The 23199-nt window shown below is 36.1% G+C and overlaps 1 protein-coding gene across 6 annotated transcripts in view; it reads left to right on the top strand.

Annotated features, from left to right (window-relative positions):
* PPP3CC (protein phosphatase 3 catalytic subunit gamma) overlaps positions 1-23199 on the top strand; it is a 104225-nt gene that overhangs the window by 32740 nt on the left and 48286 nt on the right. For 5 of the 6 annotated variants that reach the window (XM_019466987.2, XM_019466988.2, XM_019466985.2 and 2 more), the window contains exons 2-4: positions 7725-7922; positions 8247-8371; positions 19999-20110. In XM_019466987.2, coding sequence (XP_019322532.1) covers positions 7725-7922; positions 8247-8371; positions 19999-20110 — 435 coding nt within the window. Of the gene's footprint in view, positions 1-3087; positions 3158-7724; positions 7923-8246; positions 8372-19998; positions 20111-23199 lie in introns of all 6 variants that reach the window. The other variant, XM_019466989.2, reaches the window with a different exon arrangement.

Genomic DNA, 23199 nt, shown 5'->3' with positions numbered 1-23199 from the left:
ATTGGATTTTGAGTAACTTGTTCTGTGAGTGTTCTACAAAGCGAGTAAACATTTCTAATAAATTTTAACTTGATAAAGTAGCAGTGTCTTGCATAATGAGTAGTACGTGACACTCAATATCACATGATCACAACTGGGCCAATGGTTTTTGAAATTTGCTTTGATATACGAGTGCTTTGGATTACAAGCATGTTTTTGAAACAAATTATGCTCATAAACCAAGGTTTCACTGTATTTTGAAATGGTTACCACAGTAAGTTTGGCTAACACCCATCTTTTCATATACATACAATAAAAAGAAAAAAAAGGAAAAAAAATTCTCCTTGTGAATAGAACTCTTAGGATTTACTCAACAACTGTTCTATCATATAGCAGTATTAGCTGTGGTTATCATGTTGTACATTATATCCCTAGTACTTTTTTACCTTATACAGGAAGTTTTTTATCTTTTGATTATAGTCCTCCATTTTCACCTCCCTTGCCCCAACCACTACCTCTGGCAACCACAAGTCTGTTCTTTTTTTCTGTGAGTTTTGTTTTGATTTGAATCCACATATAAGTGAGATCATACAGTATTTGTCTTTCTCTGTCTGATTTATTTCACTTAGCAAAATCCTTCAAGGTCCGTACATGTTGTCACAAATAGTAGGACTTCCTCATATTTTATGGCTGAATAATATTCTGGTGTGTGTGTGTGTGTGCGCGCGCGCGTGTATCACAAGTTCTTTATCATTCATCCATCAGTCCACTTTTATGTTGTTTCCATGACATGTTAAATTTTAAATGCTTATTAAACCTCCAAGCAGATATTAAATAGGCTGTTGGATTTAAGAGTCAAAGGAGAATTTAGGCTAATCATTTTTTAGAAGTTTTATGATGAAATCCTTGGTTGTATTTGTAAAAATAACTCTATGATCATGCTGTAAATTGTATTATGAAATGAAACATTTTCATAATTCTTAGTTTCGCATTTAAAGATAAAATGCCAAATTGTTTTCCCCCACAGTTTACTGTGTATGTTTATTTTATGTGGATACACTTTAAGTGGCCTTTCTTAGTACCAGTCATCTTTGAATAACAAGTACCTCCTCTACTCTTCAAAAAAAAGAAAAATACTGTAGTTTTATTACCCATGAATTATTACATTTCTGGATAAGTGATGTTTCGGTTCACATTTTTTTTTTTAACTGTGTAGTGGTGTTTTGAGACCCTTCAACCCTCTGTTAAGTCTCCTTTCTCATTGGTAAGGGTTGTAGTTTATAAAATAACAGACCTATATTAAAGATGAAGGGGGGCGCCTGGGTGGCGCAGTCGGTTAAGCGTCCGACTTCAGCCAGGTCACGATCTCACGGTCCGTGAGTTCGAGCCCCGCGTCAGGCTCTGGGCTAATGGCTCGGAGCCTGGAGCCTGCTTCCGATTCTGTGTCTCCCTCTCTCTCTGCCCCTCCCCCGTTCATGCTCTGTCTCTCTCTGTCCCAAAAATAAAAAAAAATAAAAAAACGTTAAAAAAAAAATTAAAAAAAAAAAAAAAAGATGAAGGGACTGCTCTCCCCCCCCCAAATTAGGATATGATATAACCAGTAAAGCAGTAAGTAACTTGAGCGCTGACACTAGTGACATTTTGGTTCTTTCATTTAAAAACGCTTACTTCAGGGGTGCCTGGGTGGCTCAGTTGGTTAAGCTTCTGATTTCAGTTTGTAAGTTGGAGACCTGAGTCAGGCTCTGTGCTGACAGCTCAGAGCCTGAAGCCTGCTTTGGATTCTGTGTCTCCCTCTCTCTCTGCCCCTCTCCCCACTCACACTCTGTCTCTCTCTCTCTCTCTCTGTCTCTCTCAAAAATAAATAAACATTAAAAAAAAATAAAAATAGAGTTTTAAAATTTCACTCGAGAACTTATTTTATTTTTAAGTTTATTTACTTTGAGAGAGAGAGAGAGAGAGAGAGAGAGAGTGAGCACGAGTGGAGGAGGGGCAGAGGGAGAGGGAGAATCCCAAGCAGATTCTGCACTGTCACTAGGAGCCCAACTCAGTCTCATGAACCAAGAGATCATGACCTGAGCCGAGATCAAGAGTCAGACGCTTAACCGACTGAGCCAGCCAGAAGCCCTTAAAAATGGGGTTTTAAAATTTAATTGGAAAGTTCCTGCTATTTCCTATCGTGACCAAACTTAGCTAGATTCCCTTTAGTCTTCTCAGGATGGTGGCTGTTCCCATTCTTCTATGAATCAACCTCAACTATATTGTGTATACAACTATCTAATAAAGGAAGGAAGTTGTAATTTAGGGCTTCTAAACATAGCTAGGAGTAACTTGAGAGGGGATAGGACCCACTCCTTTAAAGTTGAAGATTCTTTTCTTTTGATTTGAAGGAAATTGAATTTATTTGCCCTTACCTAAAAACTTAGGATTCTTCTGGAACTTTCTGTTATGTATGTTGTCTCAAGCCAATCTTAATTCCTCTTAGTGTTCCTGGATCAGCTGTGTCCCATTTCTCTTAGCTGGGCATAATCCCCTTGATCCATTTCAACCTTGCTTTTGCTTTCATTTAATTAGGTGACTTGTTTACTTGTTTTAAGTAAATTGCAACTAGAGACTTTGAAAGAAAGAAAAAATATCTTTCTAACTTTTTTTCTCGGAAGTTCTTTAGGTTGCTTATCTCTTTCATAACTTATATGATACATAAGAAAAATGGTTTCCTATTTTGTAAACTGTTACCTGATTGCAACAATAATGGAGGAAAATTATTTTTATTAGTAGGTATAATACTACTGGTAGAAGTCAAGTAATATTTTGTGGATCTCTTGTCTCTGGAACTATGTCTATATATAATAATACCTTTTTTGTCAATTCCAATATATTTGATTTTGTATTATTTCATTTTATTTTTAGTTTGTTAACCAATTTCAATTATTTACAAAGTGGGGATTAAAAACAAGCTGGCTTCTTATGGGGTTCATTTCAAAATGGGGAAGGGCAGATTGGCTAGCTAGAAATTGAGAGTAAGAGTTTGAAAACTGAAAAAGAGGTAAACTAGGTATGAAAAGGGGAATGATTAAATGTGGTATCTTCCATTCGTTTTTCTGGATCAAGATTTCATAGGACTGAGGGTTCTCTGAAGTCACAAACAAGCGATTAAGTATATCTCTTGATTGAACCTCATGTAAGTTTCTCTAAAGAAAGTTTCTCTAAGACTTCCACTCTTAGGGGCACGTGGATGGCTCAGTCAGTTAAGTGTCTGACTCTTGATTTAGGCTCAGATCATGATCCCATGGCTCATGGGATCAAGCTCAGAGTCGGGCCTTATGCTGACTATGGATTCTGTCTCTCCCTTTCTCTTTGCCCTTCTCCCGCTCATGCCTGCATGCATATACGAATTCTCTTTTGCTCTCCCTGAAAATAAATACACTTAAAAAAAAAGATATACTCTTAGTTTGGGCAACTTTTCCACCTTTTTATGCTAAGTATTTCAACCATATTAGAACAGTAGAGTGAATAGTATTATGAACTTCCAAGTAAACATCATCCAGCCTCACTAGTTATTATTGACTCCTTACCAGTTTTTTTTTTCATCTGTACCCCTGCTTATTCCCTGTCCTCCCACTGTTGTGAAGCAGATTCCAAATAGCATATAATTTCATCTGAAAATATTTCAGTAAGAATCTCTAAACCATAAAGGATTTTTGTTGTTAACCACAACCATATTGCCATTACATTTTAGTAAAAATTTAAGTAAGTTTGTTTAGGACTTACCTTTCACTCTGTCTTAAAGACTCACCAGATAAATAAATAAAAGATTCATCATAATATCTTATACAAATTAACACAAATTAAACTGATTTATCTTTCAAATTGGAATACTTGTGAGAGTAAAAGGGGGTGCTATTAACAGTTATGCTAGGACAGCAGTGGAAATCTAGGACTGTCCTGATTAAACTGGGATATATGTGGTCCTCTCAAAGTAATATTTGCTGTTTGGATAGCTACATTTTTTCAATAAGCTTTGAATTGCCTAAATTAGTCAAGTTGTAGCTAGGAGCATGATGAAACTTACATTGAATTTTCAAGTCTAAAAATTAAAAAAAATTTTTTTAAATGTTTTTATTTATTTTTGAGACAGGCAGAGACAGAGCATGAGCAGGGGAGGGGCAGAGAGAGAGGGAGACACAGAATCCGAAGCAGGCTCCAGGCTCTCATCTGTCAGCACAGAGCCCGACATGGGGCTCGAACTCACAGACCGTGAGATCATGACCTGAACAGAAGTCGGATGCTCAACCGACTGAGTCACCCAGGCGCCCCTCAAGTCTAAAATTTTTATAGTGCCTGTAGATTTCAACTTGTTTTTTTTTTCTTTTTAAGTTTTTTATTTAAGTAATCTCAATGTGGGGTTCAAACTCACAACCCTAAAATCAAGAGTTGCATGCTCCTGTGACTGAGCCAGCCAGGCACCCCTCAAGTTAGTTCTCTCTCTTTTTTTTGAGAGGTTTTATTTTTTAATTTTTATTAAACATTTTTTTCTTAATGTTTATTTTTTTTTAATTTGAACTTATTTGATTGATTGTGATTTTTTAATATGAAATTTATTGTCAAATTGGTTTCCATACCACACCCAGTGCTCATCCCAACAGGTGCCCTCCTCAGTACCCATCACCCACCCTCCCCTTCCTCCCACCCTGCATCAACCCTCAGTTTGTTCTCAGTTTTTTTAAGAGTCTGTTATGGTTTGGCTCTCGCCGTAACTTTTTTTTTCCTTCCCCTCCCCCATGGTCTTCTGTTAAGTTTCTCAGGATCCAAATAAGAGTGAAAACACTTGGTATCTGTCTTTCTCTGTATGACTTATTTCACTTAGCGTAACACTCTCCAGTTCCATCCACGTTGCTACAAAAGGCCATATTTCATTCTTTCTCATTGCCACGTAGTATTCCGTTGTGTATATAAACCACAATTTCTTTATCCATTCATCAATGGATGGCTTAATATTTATTTTTGAGAGAGAGAGGCAGACACAGAATCCTAAATAGGCTTCAGGCTTGAACCCATGAGCTGTGAGATCATGACCTGCGCCAAAGTCAGACACTTAACCAACTGAGCCACCTAGGCACCCCTAGAGATTTTATTTTTAAGTAACCTCTACACCCAGCATGGGGCTTCAACTCAAAACCCTGAGATCAAGAACCACACACTCCACAGACTCGGCCAGCCAGGTGCCCTCAACTTGGTTCTTTTTTTTTTTTCTAGGTTTTTTTAAATGTTCATTTTTGAGAGAGAGAGAGAGAGAGAGAGAGAATATGCATGTGAGGGAGGGGCAGAGAGAGAGAGAGGGAGACAGAAGAAGATCTCAAGTAGGCTCTCTCTGCCCTGTCAGCACAGAGCCCAATGTAGGTGGGCTTGGACTCAGGAACTGTGAGATCATGACCTGAGCCAAAGTTGAACGCTTTAACTGACTGAGCCACCCAAGTGCCCCAACTTGGGTTTTTTTTTGTTTTTGTTTTTTTCCAATTTCTTCACATCCTTTCCAATACTTTTTATTTTCTGTTCTGTTTTTGTGTTTTTCTTATAATCATTCTACTTGGTATGAAATGGTATCTCATTGTGGTTTTAATCTGCATTTCCCTGATGATTAGGGATGTTAAAGATCTTTTATTGACTTATTGACTGTTCATGTATCTTCTTTTTTTAATGTTTTTTTCTTTCATAATTAATTTATTTTTTATAATTTACATCTAAGTTAGCATATGGTGCAATAGTGATTTCAGGAGTAGATTCCTTAATGCCCCTTACCCATTTAGCCCATCCCGCCTCCCACAACCCATCCAGCAACCCTCTGTTTGTTCTCTATATTTAAGAGTCTCTTATGTTTTGTCCCCCTCCCTGTTTTTATATTATTTTTGCTTCCCTTAACTTGGTTCTTAATAACACTTTCATAAAAGTAGAAGTGGAACCATCAGGCATAAATCACAAATTACAATGAACCCCTTGTTTAAATGTATGGTTTATAGGCTTGTGGATATTAGATCATAGAGAATTAGAATACATTATACAGTAGAGTAGGTAAATGAAATGATGGTCAAGTCTAAAATGTCAAAGGTTTTTTCTGTTAAAGTTGGTAATTCACCATATTAGATTAACTTTATACCTAGCATAAACTGAAATTAGTTTTTAGCATTTTCAGATTAGAAAACACAGCTAGACCTTCTTTATCTATTCTTCTCAAGTTTATGCTGTGTTACTATAGCAAGTAATTCTCAGAAATAGCTCCATCCAGTTAGTGTTTGCTTATTATCAGTAATACTTTAAGCAACTACCTTTTTAAAAAAATTTTTTTAATATTTATTTATTTATTTTTGATTTTATTTTTTATTTTTTAAAATTTACATCAAATTAGCATATAGTGCAACAGTGATTTCAGGAATAGATTCCTTAGTGCCCCTTACCCATTTAGCCCATCCCCCCTCTCACAATCCCTCCAGTAACCCTCAGTTTGTTCTCCATATTTATGAGTCTCTTCTGTTTTGTCCCCCTCCCTGTTTTTATATTATTTTTGCTTCCCTTCCCTTATGTTCATCTGTTTTGTATCTTAAATTCCTCACATGAGTGAAGTCATATGATATTTGTCTTTCTCTGACTGACTAATTTTGCTTAGCAGAATACCCTCCTCCAGTTCCATCCATGTAGTTGCAAATTGCAAGATTTCATTCTTTTTGATTGCCGAGTAATACTCCATTGTGTATATATATATCACTTCTTCTTTATCCATTCATCCATCGATGGACATTTGGGCTCTTTCCATACTTTGGCTATTGTTGATGGTGCTGCTATAAACATGGGGGTGCATGTGTCCCTTCGAAACAGCACCCTGTATCCTTTGGATAAATGCCTAGTAGTTCAATTGCTGGGTCGTAGGGTAGTTCTATTTTTAGTTTTTTTGAGGAACCTCTGTACTGTTTTCCAGAATGGCTGCACCAGCTTGCATTCCCATTAAGCAGCTACCTTTTAATAATAAAGTATACATCTGTGATTGCCCCGATCAGGAGCTGAAGTCAGACTTTTAAAACACAATTCCATTAGGCCAGTTCTTTGGAAAAATAAATACCCTTTAGTGTTGAAATTTCTTTCCTTTCATTTTCTTTAACCACAGTTTCAGTTTTAATACTTTTTCTATAAGTAAAAGATAACTCATATCATCTAGTTCTTTATTTTTTAGTTTATTTTCTGTTTGTTTTTTTTTTAATTTTTTTTGTAACGTTTATTTATTTTTGAGACAGAGAGAGACAGAGCATGAATGGGGGAGGGGCAGAGAGAGAGGGAGACACAGAATGGGAAGCAGGCTCCAGGCTCTGAGCCATCAGCCCAGAGCCCGACGCGGGGCTTGAACTCACGGACCGTGAGATCGTGACCTGAGCTGAAGTCGGACGCTTAACCGACTGAGCCACCCAGGCGCCCCTATTTTTTAGTTTATTTTCTGAATCGGCTTCAAGTCTTTGACGTTTATATGTAAAACAGTATAATTCATACATCCACACACTGACTTTGACTTTGTGGCCTTTTTAAAAATTAGAATCGATCTTCTGTAACATATAGTATCTTAGATTTTTTTCCCCCACATGGTTCTGTTGCTGTGGATTTGAAATCATGTGATGTATTAGGTTTAATTTGTTACATTAAAAAAAAATGGGTTCACAGTTCTCTATGCATTTAAGTATTTTGAATTACTTTTTCTCTCTTTCTAGCTGTCCCCTTTCCTCCAACCCAACGGCTTACTTTGAAGGAAGTATTTGAGAATGGGAAACCTAAAATTGATGTCTTAAGAAACCATTTGGTGAAGGAAGGGCGACTGGAAGAGGAAGTAGCCTTAAAGATAATCAATGATGGGGCTGCTATCCTGAGACAAGAGAAGACTATGATAGAACTAGATTCTCCAATCACAGGTATGAGAAATATTTGGGTGGCACTTAGATTTGAGCTTATTTGAAAAATTATTACAAATAACCAACTAAAATGTGTGATAATTTTTCTAGGAATTATGAGGTAGTCTTAGGATTGTTTGTTGTTTATTGAAGAAATACAACTTAAAATATCTCATATTTCCTATGGGACTATTCAGTATTGATAGATTGACTACAATTATAGAACAGTCCAGTCAAAAGCTAAAGTGATTTCAGTTAAAAGTTAAACTGTGATCTTATTGATGTACTGCCCTTTCTCTTCTAAGACATCATTTTTCACCTCACCTTATGCCCTTTTTTTCCTAGTGTGTGGTGACATTCATGGACAATTCTTTGACTTGATGAAGTTGTTCGAAGTTGGAGGATCACCTACTAACACACGCTACCTCTTTCTGGGTGACTATGTGGACAGAGGCTATTTCAGTATAGAGGTAAAAATTAAATTGGATACGTGGGAACTTTCATTACCTTTTTTTAGAACTTTGCTTTCTGTTCTTCGGTAGAAGAAATTAAAATGAGAACACTGGCAGAACTTATAAACCTTGTTACTTTTAGTAATTAAGGTGTTAGAAAAATGTTTTCATTGGTGTAAGAAAGTTCTGTTCCTTCTTGTAGCTTCTATATGTGGTAGACATATAGAAGGGGCTATATTAAACCCAGCTTTGCAGGTAAGTCAAATGTTTACCAACCTTTCCTCTTTGAAGATAGTGTACAGGCTGTATATAAATGGCATAAATTGCTATTCACCCTAAACAGGATTTGGATTAGCAGACACTAATTCTAAAACCACAAGCTGGTGGGCTGTAATTTACTCTTAGATTAACTTCCAATGCTAAACCACCAGGCACTTAGTTTACTGTAGGAATAATTTTTGATACTGTTATGCATAGTAAGCACTTAATAAATGTTCATTGAATAAAAAAAAATGATTAAAATTAATGAAGTTAATGGAAACTCAAAATTTACTTTCGTGTATTTTGAAAACTGAATGAAGAGAAAAAATGATTGGAATTAAAGTATAAGCTGTTGTGTATAAAAAATAAAACTATTTTAGAACATCATGCAAAGACTTGAGTACAGTGGAACCATATTCATATTTAATATCAATTGATTTAGCTGTACATGCTTGGCAAATAAAAGGCAAGTAACTTTTGAAATAGTACAGGTAATTGAATTTATAATGTGCCCAAGAATAAGCATGAGATGAGAAATTGAGTCCGCTTGCTGTTCTTGTAGTCTTTAGTCCTGCCTCTCCCTCATAGTGTGATGGTCTCGGTGTATTTAGTGTGTTTCTAGTGGTTAAAAGTTTATTTGTGCAGCATCACTCCTAAATCCAAGTCAACTCTCTCACCTAGTGCTTAAAGAAGCAGTGGTTATTCTAAAGCTGGCAGAAACTCTTTAGTTAAATAGATGTGTCTAAATTGATGAATCAGAGAAGTTCAGAGTTATGTGCCAGTGCCCCAAATTAATTTAGTGTCATCTGTGAGGACAAAGGTTAATGGTAGAAGCTAAGAAAATTATCTTCTTGCCCCGCTGCTCAGTAAATTCCCAAGGTCTCCAAGTACGTACCTGAGATGAGTGGAGATGATACCTGCAGACTGTATCATTGAAATGCTTCTCTATTCCAAGTATCCTAAGTGTCCATTGGTAGGGACACCTGGGTCGCTCAGTTAATTGTCTGACTTCAGCTCAGGTCATGACCTCACGGTTCATGAGTTTGAGCCCTGAGTCAGGCTCTGTGCCAACAGCCTGGAGCCTACTTTGGATTCTGTGTCTCCCTCTCTGCCTCTCCCCAGCTCATGCTCTGTCTCTCTCTCTCTCAAAAATAAACATTAAAAAAATTTTTAATTAAAAAATTGTCCATTGATAGATGAATAAGATGTAATAAATATATATAATGGATATAATATAATAGAAAATTACTCAGACATAAAAGAGAATGAAATGTTGCCATTTGCACCAACATGGATGGACCTAGAGGATATTATGCTAAGAGAAATAAGTCCAAGAAAGACAGATACTTATGATTTCACTCAGGTAAGGAATCTATAAAACAAAACAAGTGAACACACAAAACAGAAGCAGACTTATTTATAAACACCAAGAACAAACTGGTGGTTGCCAGAGGAGAGGGGAGTAGGAAGTCAGGATATAGGTAGAGGGGATTAAGAGGTACAGACTTCCAGTTATAAAATAAATAAGTCGTGGATGAAATGTACATCACAGGGAATATAGTCAAAATACTGTAATAACTTCATATGGTGACAGGTGATAACTATCCTTATTGTGGTGAGCATTGCATAATATATAGGATTGTTGAATCACTATTTGTACACCAAAAGCTAATATTGTATGTCAACTGTAGTTCAATAAATAAATAAAATAAAAAGGGAAGCAAACATAGTCTAAAAAGGAAAAGCTTTCTAATTCCTATTCACATCATGTTTCAAGAGACAATCAAAAATGTGGATGTTTGAAAGACACATTGAATGTTTACTTCTTTGGGTATTGATTAGCATGAAGAGGTTTTATCTATCTATCTATCTATCTATCTATCTATCTATCTATTTTTGAGAGAAGAGAGAGCCAGTGAGCGAGGGGCAGAGAGAATTCCACGAGTTGCAGAGAGAGAGGGAGAGTATGGAGCCCAGAGCTGGGCTCAAGCTCACCCAGAGTTCCACGGCTGGAACTCACAAACCGTGAGATCATGGACCTGAGGCAAAGTTGGATGCTTAACTGATGGAGTCACCAGGCGCCCCAGCATGAAGAGGTTTTAGAGGCTGAAGAGAAGAATACAGAACTTACTGAATTTTTAATTAGTCATTATATTTAATGAAACAACTTCTTAAAAAGATAATATTATGCCAAATCATCTTCTCGTTGTTGTTAACTGACATATTTACAAATAGTTTCAATGCATTAATACATTCAGTATAAAGCACACACTGAAAAACTCCATAATGATTTTTGTACACACATACTATATTCAGAATATTTTCTGTTACATATTTTTTCCTCATTCATCAACAAATGTTTCCTGATTGCCAACTTTATGGCAGGCTCTGAGGATAAAATAATGAATAAGATTTATGCTTTCTATTTTTGTTTGTTTTTAAGATTAATGCTTTCTATAGGAGCTGACAGTCTGTTAGAAAAGATGCACTTGTAACTAGATTTTTCAATACTGTATAAAAGTGCTTGTTTAATTTTCTGCAATATTCTTCATATTAAGACCTAGCATACTAGCATGGTACCTGACACATAATTGGCACTCAATCAATATTTGCTCAATGAATGAATGTTAATAAATCATAGTTTGTATTTGGCTTTATCCTGTTATTTGACGTTTGACTAACTTAAAGGATTTTTCTGGAATAGCTTAAGAGGTAAATGGATCAAAACATTAAAGTGACAATGCTATTTTATACCAGTTTTAAAACTAAAATTCAGGGTGTATATAGTGTTAGTTGGAAGTCACCTACTTATAAACTACCAAGGTTATAAACTTCTGTAGGCTACAGCTTAGTCCAGCATGATATAGGTATATACTGGATCACAGTTTGGTTTTTTTTTTATCAGTGTCCTTGATAAGTACGAGTATGTTGTTTTTGTCAAATGGATGAAAATAAGGCAATGGAGTCCTTATTACATTTTTGTTGTTGTAAATAGTTCATTTTTGTAGAAAAATTGGGAAATGTAGACTCTAAGAAAACAAAAACTTGTATAAATCACATATAATCACTGTTAATATCTTATAGTTTCTTTTTTTTTTCTTTAAGATTTTAAATTATTTTTTAAAAATAATCTCTACACCCAATGTGGGGCTGTAACTCCCAACCGCTGGACCAAGAGTTGCATGCTCCACTGACTCAGGCAGCTAGGTGCCCCAACATCTTGTATTTTCTTGCAGTCCTTTTTCTTCTTTTACATTTGTATTTATCCTTTTTTAAAGAAAATTGAAATCATTTTGGACATTTCCTTTTGTAGTCTTTTTTTCCCCACTCAGCATTGTATTGAAAACACTTTTCTCTGTGGTTAATGGTAAAAATATCAGAATTTACTTCACTATTCTTTATTTTTGGATGTTTGGTTTGTTGATACTGCTTGCTGCCTATCTTTTCTCTCCTTCCTTACTATCAAAATTCTACTTTTTTCAGATAAGTGAGATTGGGGTTTCAGAGAAAACCTTTGATTTCACTTTGGGGAAGCCCTTAACCCAGCCCCAGGGAATGAATTGGTTGGTCTGAGCTAGTCATATAAACCCATTCCTTGTCACCAGTGATTGGTCTAGGGATAAACATGGGATTCTGTTTTGCCCAGTAATATATAAAGGGAACTCTGCTGGGTGCTTTTTAGGTGTGTGAGTGTGTGCGCGCGTGCGCATGTGTGCTGACACACACTTTGAAACACTTCGTTTCCAGATGAAAAGACGAGCAAGGTGAAAGTTTCTGAACCCCTGTTTAACTACATCATATCGAATGTGGGTGGGTACACTATAGCAGCCATTTTGTGATCATGAGGAGGTGCTAAGGATGAAAAGCAGACCTGTGAATTACAGATCATAGAGGGAAAGAGGACATGGTTTCTTGGTGACAGCATTAAGCTGGTACACTAAATCTGGACATCTTACCTCCAGATTTCTTGTTTCATGAGATACTTAATGTCTTTATGGCTTAAACAATTGTTAATTGGATATTTATCACTTGTAATGTAAGTGGATGTTTTCTAGTTACTTCTGCATATTGCTACAGTTAATACCTTTCTGAATTAATAACATTTCTGATATTTACTTAGGTTAGATTCTTATAAGTAAAAGAAGTGGATGAAAGACTATGAACATTCTATTTTTTTTAAGTTTATTTATTTTGTGAGAGAGAGGAAGAGAGCACGCGAGTGCACAAGCAAGTGGGGGAGGGATAGAAAAGGAGAGAGAGAATCCCAGGCAGGCTCCTCGCTGTCAGGGCAGAGCCCGACATGAGGCTCTATCCCATGACAGTGAGATCATGACCTGGGCCAGAGCTGAGAGTCAGACACTTAATGGACTGAACCACCGAGGTGCCCCAGACTATGAACATTTTAAAGATTTTTGATACATATTGCCTCATTGTTTTCACAGAACTTTATTCACTGTATTTATATTTTCTTTCTATACTTAATAATTGTTTTCCTTGAGCCTGTGTGAAATAATCAAGGCAAGATGATTTTTTTCATGCCCAGAGCAAGCATATGTCTTTCCTGAAGCAATGCAGGCTTTGATTAGTACAAATACTAAGGAGTTTTGGCATTTAGGGACTGATCCAAATCTCATTGACAAAACAAAATAGTAAAGTTTCACTTACTTCTGAGCTTTTTGACATCCCTTCTTCATTTGTACCTATTATAAACTACTTACTCTGAGGTAGGGCAAGCTAAATTTTAGTTTCTTTTAATTGATTCTTCAATAAGAGAAAGGGCTAAAGGAGATTTTTTTTTTTTTTTTTGAGAGAGAGAGAGAGAGAGAGAGAGAGAGAGAGAGAGAGAGGCAGAGGGAGAATCTTAAGCAGGCTCCATGCTAAGTGCAGAGCCCAACGTGGGGGTTGATTTCATGAACCATGAGATCTTGACCTGAGCCGAAATCAAGAATTGGATGCTCAACTATCTTGATTCACTGAGATGTCCGGGTCCTACTGGCATTTAATGGGCTGGGTCCAGGGAAACAAACATCCTGCAATATGCAGAAACTCCTAAACAACAAAGGATCATGCTTTTCACATAGTCAGTATTACCTCTGTTGGGAAACACTGTTAAATTTTGGGGATGGGTGTGAACAAACAAAGCCAAGTCTTTTACTGTGTTTTCTAGTGAAAGGGGCAGCATTGTGTATTTGTTTAGTGTTATGAAAATCAAATCAGGGTAAGGGACTAAAAGAGCCCACAAGGATAGCTAATTTAGATGGAGATTAGGGAAGGCTTATCTGAGGAGGTAACATCTGAAGAGAAACTTGAATGACCTGAGGGAGTGAGCCCTGCTTACCTGATGGGAGGTGGGGGAGGGGTGAGTACATTCCAGCAGAGGACACATCAAGTATTAAAGCTCTGAGGCTGGAGCACGCCTAATGCAGTCCAGGAATAGTAACAAGGCCAGTTTGGCTAGATGGAAAAATGAGTAGGGGGGGAGATGTAGGCAATGTGTCAGAGGGATAGGCAAGGGTTAGATGATATCAGGCTTTGGAAACCATAGTAAGGAGTTTGGGTTTTATCCTGAATGCGAAAGGAAGCCATTGGAGATTGTTTTGAGGTGGGAGTGACATATTCACATGTATGTTTTGAAACAGTCACTCTGGCTGGTTTGTGGTAAACTGTGGAAGCCTAAGAGTGGGTACAGGGAGGCCAGTTAGGAATCTAATCCTGTAAGCATGGGCAAGAGACATTGGTGATTTAAATTAAGCATTTTGGGAAGCATCTGGATTTAGAATTTTGAAACCTTTTTTTGGGGAGGTGGGAAAATCTCAGTTAAATTCATCAAGCTGTTCAGATCATGACACATTTATTACTAGTCATTGCAAAGTCCCTCTCTGTTTTATTTTTTTCTTATCTATGATCTCTATTAATATTTTCCCCCTCTTGCCATTATATATGTTTCTGTTATATTTGGTATATGCCTCAGAAGACATATAATACATTACGCTAATTTTATAATATGTAAGGTTTTGGTGGATAAAAGTATTTTAATTTTACATAAATATGGTAGTGTTCAGTGTCCTCAAACTCAAGCATACATCATAATTTCCTCGAGCACCTGTTCAAAAACAGATTGCTGGGCCCCACCCCAGAATTCCTGGAGTCTGAAAATCTCTGTCTCTAACAAGTTCCCATGTGATGCTAATGCACTACACTTGAGATGAATGTGACCACGCTATGGCCCTGTTTCTGTTGATTTGAGTTTTTATCTATCATGATGTTTTTAAGATCTATCCAAGTTGCTGTCTCTCAGTCGTTGCTTTCTGCTTGCCGTAGAGTATTCCATAGTACACATCTATGACATTTTAGTTCTTTATTCTCAATGGTGGACACCTAGGTTGCCTCCAGTTTCTTTTTTCTATGAACATTACTGTTATGAATATTCATAAAAATATAAATCTACTGATGGTACCATGTTTTAGTTTCTCTGTGGCTTATGTACAAGAGTGGGATTGACAGAGAAAAGGGTATATACCTTCCATACTTGAACTGACCATCATAGATTCCTCTTCAGAATAGCTGTACTAATCTATACGCCTGCCTGTAGCAGCTAAGAGTTCATACTTCCTTATAGCCCTCTTTCCAGAATTTGGTTTTATCTCATTTTCTATATTTACAAAAATGATGGGTATAAAATAGTATTTTATGTTTCAAGTAATATTTTTCCAATTACTGATGAAATTAAGCATCTCCTTACATGTTAGCCATTCCACTCTTATAATCACTGTTAAGAGTTTCTTATATGACCTTTAAGATATAGGTTAAGCATTTACCAGCATATTTCCATATCTATTTTTAAAAAATAAATGTACTTATCAGTGTACATTTGCCCTTTAAGTGCTGCTCTATCTGGGTCCTTCAGATTTTGACCCGTATTGTTTCTATTATCATTCAGTAGTTTATATTTTAAGATTCTCTTTAACCTTAACACAATGAAGTAGTATGTTTTTTGTTTCTAGTCATGCAAGATTTTTTTCATAAAGTTAATATTTTGTTATTGATTTTATTAGTGTAATTATTTAGAGAACATAACCTGGACATATTCATTCTTTGGAATTTATGGGGACTCTATTTGTGATGAGATACCTAGTAGATTTTTGTGACTATCTTTTTTTTTTTTTTTTAAGTATCTCTGCACCCAAATGGGGCTTGAACTCATGACCCCAAGATCAAGAGTTACATGCTTTACCAACTATGCCAGCCAACCACCCCTTTATGACTGTCTTGTGTATACTTGAAACTTAATGCATTCTCTGTTGAATTGTTCCCTGTGACGTTCATTACTTTTGTCTGCTTGAACTAGGAGTTACTTTTTGGGTGTTTCAGAAGAGCCAACTACAGTTATTACTGTACCATAGTCCTGTCAGTTGTTGCGTGTGTTTTGAGACTGAGATATGTAATGAGGGAGTGTGTGGCAAGCTGAGGGCAAAATGCAGGCTAAAGCACCCCCTCTCCCACCTCAGGTGGAGTATGCGTGATATTCTGTGGACACTCCTGGCTACCCAAGAACAAAGGAAAGGGGTTAAAGGGCTTGCCATGGTAATGTGGGAAGCAAAGGCAAATGAAAAATTAAATTCCATGCTGCCTGCAGCCCATTGACAAGTCCTTGAAACCAGCAGAGTGACCTCCCTCTAGGATCCCAGCTGCCTCAAGGATGACATTTTTGCTAGGGGCAAAAGAGAATCTTAGTTTAACCTTATCTCAACCTCCAGGATCCTGTAAATCTACTTCGTTTATCTCAAGTGCCCCAAGATATATGCTGGCAATCATACTCCAAGCTTAATGCCCACCCCCCATACATCTGAAAGGTCTCATGACTACGGTTTTACTAAACGGTAATAAATGGCACTTCCCTAGCAACAGCTGGCCTCTCAAGGTCCTGGAAACCTTGCTTCCACAATACCTTAGGTACTTACTCTATACCTGACCCCCTCCCAACTTGAGGGTATATAATCATATAATCAGTAACCCATCACAACCACAGTGCAGCTCTTCTGCCCCATGGGTCCTGTCCCCATGCTTTAATAAAATCACCTTTTTGCACCAAAGACGTCCTCAAGAATTTCTTGGCTGTTGGCTCCAGACCACCCCACCATCACCCCAAAACTTCATCAATATGTATACTTCATTATTAGTATATATGATTGCTCTTCATTATTTGCAGATTCCGTTTTTGCATACATGCCTCCCTGCTAAAATTTATTTGTAGTCCCAAAATCAATACATATAGTGATTTTGAGGTTCTAGTCCCTTTCATCAGGAGCTAGGAAATACATATAAGCATACTAAGCTGCACATATACCCACATTTTTATCTGTTTCTTTATCTATCTGTATATACCCTTAGAAAAGTGAGTTTTGATTTCAGTCCAAATTCACAAGATTCAGCCTAACCTTACCTCTTTCCTATTCTCATGATTTATAATATATTCACTTGTCTGGTCAATTCTAATATACTCACAAAGTAGGTATATAGCAGCCAAATCATGCTTTGAAAACAGATTCACTAACTAGAGATACAGTATTTGTGTATATTTCTTTGTGTCTTTACCTTGCAGTATGCAGTCAAAATGCTGTTTTCCAAAGTTACTTGGGTTCTTTTTTCCCCATACCCTCCTTTGTTGCTTTGTTTTTCGTTTATAATACAGTTAGGTTTATTACTTGTTTGCATTCTATTTTGGGTTTCTTTCACATGCTGGTTGATTACCTGTTTTGTGGAGGCACATGTAGAACATTACTGTTGTTGTAGAAAATCAAAGCTATCCAAAAAGGTATGCTTTGAGAAGTGTTGTACCCTGCTCATCCCCCTTAAAGTGTTCTCAATGCTCCCTTCTTTCCACCCCTTTCCTCTGTGCCCTTTGTAGGTAACTGATGTCTCTAGTTTCTGATTTATACTTCCTGTATTTCTTCTGCACAAATGAGTAAATACATGTGGATCTCTTATATCCTTTCTTTATTACAGAAACAGTAGCATACTTTTTTGTACTTTGCTTTTTTTCACTTCACAGTATATTTTGGAAATTGCTCCAAATCTGTTTATAGAGATCTCTCTCTCTTTCTTTTCTTTCTTTTTTCTCCCTTTCTTTATCTCTTTCTTTCTTTCTTTCTTTCTTTCTTTCTTTCTTTCTTTCTTTCTTTCTTTCTTTCAGCTTCATGGTACTTTATTGTGTTTGCTCAGCCTTACATCCTATGTATAGTTATTTAGTTTGTTTCTAAAATTTTGCTATTATAAGCAACACTGCAACTTTGTGCATATGTATTTTCTTATTGTTGGAAGTGTATCTTTAGGGTATGCTTCTAGAAGTGGTCAAAAGTTAAATGAATATGTTGTTTTATCAGTTTTCGCCATATTTTTTTTTACTGTGCAAATTATTTTTATTTGTAGATAGTCAAATTTATCCGTTTTTTGCCTCTGGTTTTTCGTCATTAGTACACTTTATCTTAGCCAAAAGGCCGAGAAGCATTTGGTTTTTTGTCATTAGTGATAAAGTTTTCCCCTACACTAAAGGATAAAGAACTCAGCACTTTTTCTTCCAGAGCTTGTATGACTTCATTTTGATATATTTGTTTTTTGATACATTTATCTCCCTTATCCATTTGTCATTCATTATGTATTATGTGAGAAATATAGATCTATTTTTTTTTTTGAAATGCCACCAGTTGTCCCAGAGGCATTTTTTGAGAAGTCCATCATTACCCCCTGTGACTTAGGATGCTACTTTTATTATATACCAATATTGTATGTACTTGGATTAATTTCTGGACTGTTTTATTCCACTGGTATATTTATTTCTATATGTGCCAGTACTACTGTTTTGTTTTGTTTTGTTTTTTTAAGATTTAAAAAAAATGTTTATTTATTTTTAGGGGCATGGGGGTGGCTCACTTGGTTGAGTGTCTGACTCTTGATTTCGGCTCAGGTCAAGATACTAGGGTCGTGGGATGGAGCTCTGCTATGGGCTCTGTGCTGAGCATGGAGCCTGCTTGGGATTTTCTCTCTCTCCCTCAGCCCCTCTCCCCAACTCGTGTTCTCTCTCTCTCTCTCTCTCTCTCTCAAATAAATAAAATGAAAAAAATTTTTTTTAAATCTTTAGTTTTGAGAGAGAGAGAAACAAGCAGGAGAGGGGGAGGGGCAGAGAGAAAGAGGGAGGGAAGATCTGAAGTCCGGTCCATAATGACAATAGAGAGCCAGATGCTGGGGCCCAAACTCAGGAACTGAACCTCGAGATCATGACCTGAGCCAAAATCAGATGCTCAACCAACTGAGCCACGCAGGTGCTCCCAATTATAGAAGCTTTACAGTATCTTTTAATATCCAGTAGGGCTAGGCCCCTCTCCCCATTATATTTCTCTTTTTCAGTGTTTTTTGTTTTTGTTTTTTGTTTTTTCCTGGCTGTTCGTGCATGTTTATTTTTCCACAGAAATTTTATTATCAACTTATCTAACTCCATAAAATAACTTGTTGGTATTGGAATTGCAGTGGTTTTATAAATTAGGAAGAACTGATGCTGAATCATCCTATCCAACAAGGAATGTTTTTTCATTTGTTCTTGCCTACTTTTGTGTCTTCCAGGAGATTTTTAAATTTTTCTTGGTATTAGTTTTGCACATTTCTTACTAAATTTATTCCTGTGTGTTTAGTCTTTTTTGCTGGTATTGCAAATGGAGTTTTCTCCACCATGTGTCCTATTTATTGTTTGTGGATATTAATTTTATATCCTGCCTTATTACTGAATTCTTTTATTTTTTGAATTAGTTTAATCATTGATTTTTCTGGAGTTTTTCAGGTATACTATCATATCATCTTCAAATAGAGTTGTTTTATTTTTTTCTTTACCCATTCTTAAGCTTTTAATTGATTTCTCTTGTCTAATTCAATTAGCCAATACCTCTAATATAGTGTTGAATAGTAGCAGAGATAGTGGATATCCTTGTCTAGTTCCTTATTTAGTGGAAATTTCTCTGGTATTTCCTCATTAAATAAAATACAGATTTTAAAATATATGTATATATATATTTATATATGGGGATATATATATATATATATATATATATATTTATATGGGGGTGGATTTGTCACAGAGCTCTAGATACTTGGAAAAACCGTGGAAATAGAAATTAAGGAAAGGTATCTATGAAGTCTACTCTATGCTCTGTTGGAGTCTAGGGCAACAGCTTGTTCCTTTCAAAAAGCTGGAAGGTTTCATGTTTCAGTTTGGGAATGACAATTAGATATGCCATTACAACAAGTCATTTAAGTCATTTGAATTCACGTAAATTGTCTTTGTGCGTTGTCATGGTCACAAATAAAAATTTATCCTTATGTTTGTCTTTTTATAGTGTGTGCTGTTTTTGTGGAGTTTAAAGATTAATCATCCCAAAACAGTGTTTCTGCTTCGAGGAAATCATGAGTGCAGGCATCTTACAGAATATTTCACCTTCAAACAGGAATGTAAGTATGATCACTTTTCCAGAACCTTTTTGTTTGTTTGTTTTAAGTAAACTCTACCCCTCACAGGCTTGAACTCACAACTCTGAAATCGAAAATCCCATGTTCTACCGACTGAGCTAGCCAGGCGCCCCATAACGTTTTTAGTTACCCTTTTGTCAGTCCCAAAATGAATCGCACAGAAACCAAATAAAGAAACTAATGGAACCCAAATGGTTTCTGTTGTTTATTTTCTGATAAGAACCAAGATTCTACATTTTAAGACATTTATTTTGAAAATATCTTTTGTGGTTTCTCCCTATTATGTAATGTAATACATTTAGGATATTTGGAAAACATAGAAAAGTCCAAAGAAGATAAAAGTTGTCCACAGTCACGCCACTTAAAAATAATAACTATTATCTCACTATTTGAGATATAGTCTTCTTTTCTGCATATATAAAAACCTATCATGAAATAGTTGAAATACATATGTATCTATACATATTTTCAAAAAAATTAGACTATTAAATGTACTGTTTAATAAATTGCTCTTTACATTTTATATAATAACTTTTTCTAAATTTTTTTTTTTTTTAAGTTTATTTATTTTTGAGACAGAGAGAGACAGAGCATGAACAGGGGAGGGGCAGAGAGAGAGGGAGACACAGAATCGGAAGCAGGCTCCAGGCTCTGAGCCATCAGCCCAGAGCCCGACGCGGGGCTCGAACCCACAGACCGCGACCTCAGATCGTGACCTGAGCCGAAGTCGGACGCTTAACCGACCAAGCCACCCAGGCGCCCCTATAATAACTTTTTCTAATTAAATCATTAAGTACCATTAAATATCTTTGAACATGATTTTAAAATGTTATTATAATATTTTAAAAGTATTTCATCTTATTAATGCACTATCATATATGTAGCCAATTTAGTAACAGCTGTATGACATTTCTGTTGTTTCCAACTATAAATCATACTGTACTAGTAAAAAAAGCTTATTATTAAGGTAGAATTTTTTTGAAAGGCAAACCATTGCTAAACCATTTGAAAAAAAAAAACCAAAAAAACTGGCACATTTCTTTGACCAGCACTCACAGTTGACTCTTAACATTCAGTGTGATGGTAACTAAATTGGGCTTGAGAGAACTTGCCCCAGGGCATTTGTGCTTATTGTTTCTTGTCTTCCCAGATAGCTATCTGTTTATATATAAGACCTACATCCTTACTTCATTCTTGTCATCTCCTCAGAGACTTTCTTCCCTGGTTCCTTTTTCTAAATTAAAGATCTCATCATTTTACTCTCATACCTTGTCTTTTTTTTAATGGTATCCATCAACGCCTGAAATTTATGTATATATATTTTTATATAAAATTTATATTCAAGGGGCATCTCGGTGGCTTAGTTGGTTAAGTGTCTGACTTCAGCTCAGGTCATGATCTTGTGGTTCACGAGTTCGAGCCCTACGTTGAGCTAGGTGCTGACAGCTCAGAGCCTGGAGCCTGCTTTGGATTCTGTGTCTTCCTCTCTCTCTATCCCTCCCTCTCTTTCACTCTGTCTCTCTGTCTCTCTGTCTCTCTCTCTCTCTCAAAAATAAATAATCATTTAAAACTTTTTTATTTAGTATTCTTTAAAAAAATTAAATTTATATTTAAAAAATATATTTATTTGTTTGTTGTTTTTCTATCCTGCCGTAAGTTAAATTCCATGATGACATGTTTTATCCACTGTTATTTTTCCAGAATAGTATCTAATAACTCATTGGAGATGTTTAAAAATAGTGGTTGTGGGGCGCCTGGGTGGCTCAGTCGGTTCGGCGTCCGACTTCAGCTCAGGTTACGATCTCGCGGTCCGTGAGTTCAAGCCCTGCATCGGGCTCTGGGCTGATGGCTCAGAGCCTGGAGCCTGCTTCCAATTCTGTGTCTCCCTCTCTCTCTGCCCCTCCCCCGTTCACGCTCTGTCTCTCTCTGTCTCAAAAATAAATAAAAAAACGTTAAAAAAATAAATAAATAAAAATAAAAATAAAAATAGTGGTTGAATTAATTTGTTAAATGAATGATCATCTAGGATTTGTATCTTAGCACAAATTCTCAGAAGAGAATTACTAAGTCAGAGAGCATGAACATTTTAAAAGACTTTTTGATACATACTCTAGCCCTCCAAAAAGATTATATATCAGTTTATATTTTAATGAAGTTTTATATTTTTATATAAGGTGAAAAGAAAATACTGAAATAAAAACCACAAAATTTTACCTTTTCTCATTCCTAAAATTTAGTATATTCTGTATAAAATAAGGAAGCTGAACTAAATTCTTGGATATTGTCTGCTCTAAAATCTGCTTCTTTCCTCAAATAATAATAAATATATACAAATGTTTTAATGTCATATAACTGATGGTTTGATCAGATTTCACTTTGTGTCCTATTCCAATGATTATCTTGGAGGAATCTATTATAAAATATTTAAAGTTTTATTCCCCCCAAGATATTCAAAGTTGAAAAAAACTGATCCTGGGTGACTCACTCGGTTAAATGAGCGACTCTTGATTTCAGCTCAGGTCATGATCTCATAGTTCATGCGTTTGAGCCCCACATCAGACTCCACTCAGTCGCTGTGCAGAGTCTGCTTGGCATTCTCTTTCTCTCTCCCTCTCTGCCCCTCCTGTGTCTCTCTCTCAAAATAAATAAATAAACTTAAAAAAAAAAAAACTTTTAAATTTGTTTTCTGAGACTCAAGAGTTTATCCAATCCTTGGCCCCAAAATCCCTTTAATTAATACAACTTGGTAGTGTTTCATATGCTCATATTAACTCTCGTTACCATAGCTTCCTACACTGAAGTTGACAGTTGTAATGATGGCCTTTCTCCTAGTAGACCCTGAAAGGAAAGGTCATTCTTATTACAAAAAAGTTTAGAGAATGAACACTTAAAAAAAAAATTCCTCTGACAGAACAGTCAGCTACAAGTGGGCTTTTGCTCTACAGATCATTCCAGCCCTTGGGACTTATTAGAATAAACAGTTCAAATCAGTAGGTAATAACCAGGAAATTTTTTTTTAAAGTTAGATCTCTTGGTGAATGTTTAAATTGCTATAAAGTATTTGAACAGCA

Source organism: Panthera pardus, unplaced genomic scaffold, assembly GCF_024362965.1.
Source record: "Panthera pardus isolate Hobbes unplaced genomic scaffold, ASM2436296v1 HiC_scaffold_13, whole genome shotgun sequence".
Classification (NCBI taxonomy): Eukaryota; Metazoa; Chordata; class Mammalia; order Carnivora; family Felidae; genus Panthera; species Panthera pardus.
The sequence above is the reverse complement of the archived record's forward strand: the minus strand, read 5'-3'. Positions and strand labels throughout refer to the sequence as shown.